Source organism: Orycteropus afer, unplaced genomic scaffold (genome assembly GCF_000298275.1).
Source record: "Orycteropus afer afer isolate SDZICR_OR568_19922 unplaced genomic scaffold, OryAfe1.0 scaffold00109, whole genome shotgun sequence".
NCBI lineage: Eukaryota > Metazoa > Chordata > Mammalia > Tubulidentata > Orycteropodidae > Orycteropus > Orycteropus afer.
The window spans coordinates 4,278,016-4,285,216 of NW_006921696.1; the positions used below are offsets into that span (position 1 = coordinate 4,278,016).

The 7,201-nt window shown below is 39.3% G+C and overlaps 1 protein-coding gene across 1 annotated transcript in view; it reads left to right on the forward strand.

Annotated features, from left to right (window-relative positions):
* The first annotated feature begins 867 nt into the window (after positions 1 to 867).
* Positions 868 to 7,201, forward strand: part of SSR3 (signal sequence receptor subunit 3) — a 12,815-nt gene continuing 6,481 nt past the window's right edge. The window contains exons 1-3 of the mRNA XM_007943553.2: positions 868 to 1,000; positions 2,265 to 2,391; positions 6,862 to 6,960. Coding sequence (XP_007941744.1) covers positions 868 to 1,000; positions 2,265 to 2,391; positions 6,862 to 6,960 — 359 coding nt within the window. The remainder of the gene's footprint in view (positions 1,001 to 2,264; positions 2,392 to 6,861; positions 6,961 to 7,201) is intronic.

Sequence of the window (7,201 nt, forward strand, 5' to 3'; positions counted from 1 at the left end):
AGCAGCCTCCACTGAGAGATGGCAGTCGGAGCATGATGTGCATTGGCCGGGGATTGAAACTGGGTGCCCCATATGGAAGGTGAAAATTCTTTAGCATGGTTTGGGAGGCCATATCACTATGAGGGTTTAATTGGAATAAAAGTAATAATATAGCAGTAATTTCTAAGTGTAAGGTGCATATGTTACATATTATTTTCATCACCAGTGAGATAGCGCCTCTTCTTTCTCGGACAAAGGCAGGCCATTATTTTGGTGAAAAGACCCAGCCTTGGAGACCAGCACATTGGTCTCTCACCTTCAGGTTCTTTACTTGCAAAACGGAGACAATAATGTGCATGTCACAGGGTTCCGGGAGTATTTAATGAAATAATGAATGTGTAAACGAGAAGGGACTCTACTACACTCTTCAGCTATCATCATCTTTCTTCTCCAATACCTCCAGTGCTGGGTACACACAGAGCATACTAAACATAATGCTTGCTGAAAGAATGACTATATAACGCGGATAAAGGAGACTTGGAAAGCATCAGTGTATCAGCAGCTGTGAGGAGGTAAGTCAATAAAGTTTTGCTCATTAAAAAAAACCCCACTAAACTACAAATCCCATCCTTCTTCTCGAAATGGCATAGTCACGTGGTTTGTCAGGACTCCGGAAGTGTGGCCTCTCGCCCAATCACGCGGGGAAGGCCACGTACAGTCGCCTGGCAGAGCAATCCTGGTGAAGTTGCTCCGCGCCGGGCGGGTACCGCCTCTGTGCGCAGCGCTGACGGGTCGTTAGCGGATACGGTGGCCCCGGGGGCGGTGCCAGAGGCCTTAGCCCGGCTTTGCCCTGGGCCCAGCTCCCCTGGCTTTCGCTCCCGCTTCGCCATGGCTCCCAAGGGCGGCTCCAAGCAGCAGTCCGAGGAGGATCTGCTCCTGCAGGATTTCAGCCGCAACCTTTCGGCCAAATCCTCTGCGCTTTTCTTCGGGAACGCTTTCATCGTGTCCGCCATCCCCATCTGTGAGTGTTGGGACCTAGGCGGCTGGGGAGGCGGGCGGTCGGGTCAGGCTGGGCGGGGACGTGGCAGGGTCGGTCTGACATGCGAGGCGTGAGCGCAGAAGGCCTGGTCCCTCGCTCTCCCCAGCTCGTCCTCAGGCGCGGGGAACACACATAGCATTGGTGGGCGTCAGCGTTCTTCGGAAAAAGATGAGCTGCATAAGTCGTTTTGGGCGTTTTTGAAAGTATGCACGTTCCCTAGCCCCACTCCCAGAAATTTTGGTTCACTAATTTGGGATGGCGATCTCGCATCAGTGTTTAAACAAGCACCCAGGTGAAGAACTTGTGGTGCTAACACTTAAGCCTATCGTCTGATACCTGTCTTTTCTGCCCAGCCATTTTTTGCCATTACGAAATTCCGAACTTGTATCATTACTTATTTTGGAGAAACCAATGAATTAAGTGAGAGACTGAGGTCACCATTCTAACTCTGACTTAGAGTGTATCCTTGATCACCTCTTCACATCGTTGAGCATCATTTTCCTAATTTGCAAAATGAGAGCGGTTGGACCAGTGCCAAGGGTCATTGATCTGCCTTGTTTAAGCTTTTTAATCTTTTGACTATTATAGAATTCCCACATGTGATGGGAAAGCTGAGGTTTACGTATTTGGCCAAAGTCTGAAAGAGTTCAGGGTTCCAAATTTGAACCTCGGCCCAAGGTGATTTTCAGAGCTGAGGGTTCCCGAATTTCTATCGGATGTTCCTCGCACTGCTACGCTATTACTAGGCAATCAAATCCAGATGTATTTACTGTTTCAGCCTTATAAAAAACCCTGCAGCTCACTGACAGGACTGGCAGGACAAAGCACTACTGCCTTGATTTCAGAAAGCAGCCCAGTCAGCATGTTAACTATGGTTTGAGACTCCACATGGCGTTTTGGAGTGGCCTGTATTTACCAAAGTAATACCCTGATGAATGAAATTTGAAGTCTGAACTAAGATTTTGTAGAACAGAATTCTCATTTTAGAAGCAGAAATCTCATCTGGACTGCTAATAGACAAGTTACACTTTTCCTCAAGTGTTCTGCACTGGGAAAGTGCAGTCACATGGTGACTGTTTTTATTGAATATCACACTAATGAAGATCCTCAAATACTATGTTGGATTCCCAAACCCTGAATGCCTTTTACCAGGCTTAGTTATAATTAATTCAGCAGATTTTTGTGAATAGGTGGTAATGTTTTGTTCCTTTTTGTCCTCCCTCCCTTTCCTTTTTCCTTAATCCAGGGCTATATTGGCGAATATGGCATATGGATCTTATTCAGTCTGCTGTTCTGTATAGTGTGATGACCCTAGTAAGCACTTACTTGGTAGCCTTTGCATACAAGAATGTAAAATTTGTTCTCAAGCACAAGTAAGTATATTTCTCAAGTGAAAGTATATATTATATATTGTATTTTTATGCAGTAAGCTGTCTTAAAGATTATGTATATGTGTTGGTTTCAAAAAGTATTTATTTGAGAGAGATATATACATTTTTGAGGGAGATATTAATTGTAGGAAGGTTTATTGACTAACTGATGCAGAGGTGATGATAAGGCTAACACTGATCATCATCTGCAAGTCTGTTTTGAGAGTTGAATTAGAACACTTACGCACTATTTTAAATAGTGATGTTTATCAGAAAAACAAATCCATTGAGTAAATTAAGAAATGTAATTCTCACCACCAAGTAAATTGTAAATTAACAAATGAAAGCCAAATGGAATTCTCTCTGGAAAGAATTGTTCTGGGCTCTCTTATGTACCATTTTTTAAGTGAAAGAAGTCGGTTTTTTTTTTTGTTTTTTTTAGTTAAATCCACTAACATTTCAATTGTGATTTTTTTCTCATAAATGTATAAAAATGTGAAGGATTACTATATTTTCTCTATTCTAAGACTACCTACTATAAAATATACCATTTTAACAGTAGCTTTTGGGAAAGAAAATCCAAGTTTCACCATAATAAATTTGTACATCAGTTATGAAGTGTTGTATACTCTGGTTTCACAAAGGTTAAAATATGAAGAAAAGTCTAGCCTTAAGGAAAAATGGTAACATTATTTCAGAATGCCAGTGTCCTCATGGAAGCTGGTATACATTCATATTTAAGTGGAAAAGGGGACCTTTGAAGTTACTTTCATATGCTTTTCTGACACTTGATTCAAGATAACAGGATATTTCTTTGCTTATTCAATGAATGTGGCCTTGTAGGTGCTGTATTTCTTTGAAAGTATTTTCTTAAAGCCAGTTGTAATTTTGCTGAGATTCAAAGTGCCAGTGCACTTTGCATGCACATTGTCTTTTCATTTCCATACTTCTCAGTCTAGTTTGGACAGTGTTTACTTTTTCCTTGGAATTTGATAGCAAGCTCTAGCTAGACCCTAAAAGCAAAAGTTAGGGGCACACCTTGCCATGCAGTGCATGAAAAAGCATGTCATGTAATCCTTATATCATACATGTGAAGTGCCGGTATTATCTTTGTTTTTATGGGATGAGGAGCATGTGTTCATCTTTATCTGACATCTTTTTTATCAGGTCACTCGCTTACATAATGACCCATCAAGTTCTTTTCCTTTCTAATGTATCAGAGCCTGATTTTTCCAGCCTCTGGAATGCAAGTCATCTGCCTCATTTCTCAGGACAGGACCTTAGCTCTTCTGACTCAGCCTTCATGACATCCTTTGAACGTGACTGGTGCTCTCCCCCATTGAGGACTTTGTCCCTTCCTTTCCAGCACTACATGTCTATTAATTTTGAGACCTAAGAATCACTTCCAGTGAACTCCCTCCCATCTTAGATCATTCTGTTGCTTTGTTGTTGTACCTATGTTAGGCTCTTTCTGGTGACAAGGAGTATAAACACATTGAGATGACCTCAGTTAACAAGGATTTATAATAAGTAGGCCACAGAATGGCCTCAGCAACTGAAAGTGGTTTCAGCAGTTTCCCAACTGTCATTGTGGATGCACGGGTGCTCAGCTTGCTTGGCTGCAGTTCTGATAGACCAACAGAGTGACCACATTATCTTTGTCATCTTTTGGCTTGGCAGCCCTCCTTTACCAACTGCCTTTCCAGAGACTTGGCCTATCTTGGCCTCTGATGTTATGGATTGTCTTATAAGATGTGAGTATGGAAGGCCTATCTTCGTGGAAGGGGGGTACCTTACATGACCCATCCTTTGTGATCCCCTTGGAACTCAGCCCCAAGCATTTTTCACTTCTTTTGCATGTCTTTTTTTTTTTTTTTTAACCTCTTTGGAATCAAAATCGTGTTCTTTTTATCTTCTTATTTCTCCATTAGGCTTTTTGAGGGCTGCTGCCATGGTACATTTAGTTTATTGACTTACTGACTTAATAGACTGCCTCAGATTTAATCAGAATTTTGGTTTTATATTGAATACAACCACTGACGTTGAAGTTCCTGCAGATTTTGCAAGATGGCTAAGTCTCAAAGACCAGACGCTGAGCGTGGGTCTGTGCTGGTAGTAGAGGGAAGGAAATGGATTCATTCGAAGGTCTGGATTCTTATTCTAGTGTGGCTGCTTCTGAATTTGGCCTAGGGCAGACCTCTTGTCTAAATTTTAGATTCCTGAGCTCTGTGATGAAATACTGTTAGTACCTTACAGGGTGGCTAGGATTAAATATGATAATACACATGGCATATTAAGCATAATGTCTGGTACACAAAAGATGTTTGTGTGCAGGTTTAGAGAGATTGAGGGGATGAGAGAGAGCCCATGGGAATTTTTCTAATGACATGACTTACATTTTTTTTTTCAGAGATGCTTTTATTTTAAGAAATAATATGCTTGTTTTTTTTTTTTTTTTTTTAATTCTGGAAGGGTTCTGACATACTGATGTTAAAAAAAAGGAGAAACCATAGTTTTGTGGGTTATTTTACTTGGCTAAGTGATAGGCCACTGGAGTGATCTCTGTCTTATGTGAGGTCATTTAGCATTGAGTGACGTTTATAAGAGACCCTCATACAGAGGAGCGCTTCCTCTTCTTGAGTTGCAAATAAGCCTGTAGTGTGATGATTATGCCTCTGTTAGGAGGTGAATATAAAATTAGAGACCTGAAAGAGAAATTATCTAGTTATCTGATTCATTCTTTTTAGGAAAATTTGTCATGCAGACAGATAGTTCACTGTTTGTCCTAAATATGCTTAGAGATAACCAGCTCTCCTGAAAATAGTTGATTCTTGTGTTCTCACAGTTGTGTGCGTATGTAATTATTATTATTTTTTTTTTTTCTATTCAGCTAAGAAAGGTTTCTGTTGCTGTAGCCCATTTCTTTCATTTGGTCTTTTGTGGGGAAAAAAAAAAGTGGCCTGATAAGTTCAGTAAACACTTAAATGCTTGGTCTGCTTGAGAGCTTCAGAGATAAGTCTCTGCCCTTCAGAGCCTGGTTTCTCAGGAGTGAAAGAAGAATATAATTTTTTGTTGTACATAATAGAATGAGTCAGATAAAGTTGGATCTTTAGAGGAAAAAATACATAGTAGTGTATTAGGCCACAGAACCTATTTCCTTTTTTTCCTTAGTCTTTCCTTTCTGCAGTTAGCAATTTGTGTGGGGTAAATGAAAAGTAATAAACTTTACAAAGGATCACTCTTCTAAAAAATACATTCCTCAGAGCAGATAATTTTTTTTTCTTTTTCTTAATTGATGTCAGTTCTACCTCAGTTCTTGAGTGAGTGAGAGAGAGAGAGAGATGGAGAGAGATGGAGGCATAGGTGAAACCAAGCAGAATTTGTTCTTGAAACCCTTGTAGTTGAAGAAGGGTTGAGAACTACTGCCTTGAATGGTCTTGGGCTTTTCTTTTTTTGACCTCTGATTCTCCAGCTTTCCCTCGATACACTGACCAGAACTAAATACCGCAGAGTAACAAGGGATTGATGGATTGAAACTAAACAGATTTCTAACTCATGCTCTATATCATGATGCTTTTAATACACCTCAGTATCATGTCACATTTTTTTCACACTGGGACTGTGTAGGTAATTATCTTTTGCTTGTGGTCAGTTACTACCTTCTATATTTATGGATGACCAGTTTTTGTTAATGTTATGAAAAGTATACCATGTTGAACTTAAATGTCATGCTATTTGGGAGGTTTTTCCTCCTTCATCACACCATTGTTTAACTTTTATCCTCTTTCACTAGCAACCTCATCTGATAAATTTACCTATTGATTTTTGGATGTGTGTACTTTTAGCTTTTGAAGATTGTGATCTGATTTCTTGGGAATAACATGATTTCAACTTTTTCTGGCTGATTCCATATTTTGGATACACCTTCACACAGTGGTTCATTTAACTAATAGTGGTGTTCAAGACTTTCTTTCTAGTGATATTTTTCCTTTGGGGTGTAGTTGAAGGCATTAGTTTAAAGTTTTACAGTGGTTACTTTGTTCTTTGTTTATTAAACCCAGTTTTCTTCCCTTTCATTTACTGGAATTGAAATCATCATTTGCTAATGCCTTATAACATTTATTTGTTGGATAATCATAGGTTAAAAAAATGGAGTTTTTCTGATTCATAACTACATTGTTCTAATAACATTTGATGTTTTTATCCATATGAAATACCTGAATTTTGGAAAATTCTCCCTTTTAAACAGAAACTAAAACATGTAGCTAATAAACCACATTTTGGAAGTTTCTTGCACTCCCTGCCTTTTGGCTAGTTCAGTGTAATAAACTTAGAACTTTCTGTTCAACTTAACTTTCTTGAAATGTAAGGTATCATACTATTGCTCATATAAATATGAGGACAGAATATTTCTAGAAGAGTGTGCTGCTCACCCCTAGAACATGTGGAAACATTTTTCTTTTTTCTTTACAGAGTAGCTCAGAAGAGGGAGGATGCTGTTTCCAAAGAAGTGACTCGAAAACTTTCTGAAGCTGACAATAGAAAGATGTCTCGGAAGGAGAAAGATGAAAGGTTTTGACTCCTTAAGTGTTTGTGGTAATCAAAAAAGGGTGGGGGTGTACTGTGGAGAAAAGCTTTTGATTTCTGCTTAGAGAATATAGATACTGGAATTGTCTGAGATAAGCATTGAATGATATAGATAAGTATTTAAAAATAGCTATCTTTTTTTTTTATTAGGATTTGGGTGAAGATTTACAGAGTAAATTCACTTTTCATACAGCAGTTCACATATACTTTGTCTCATGTCATTGAC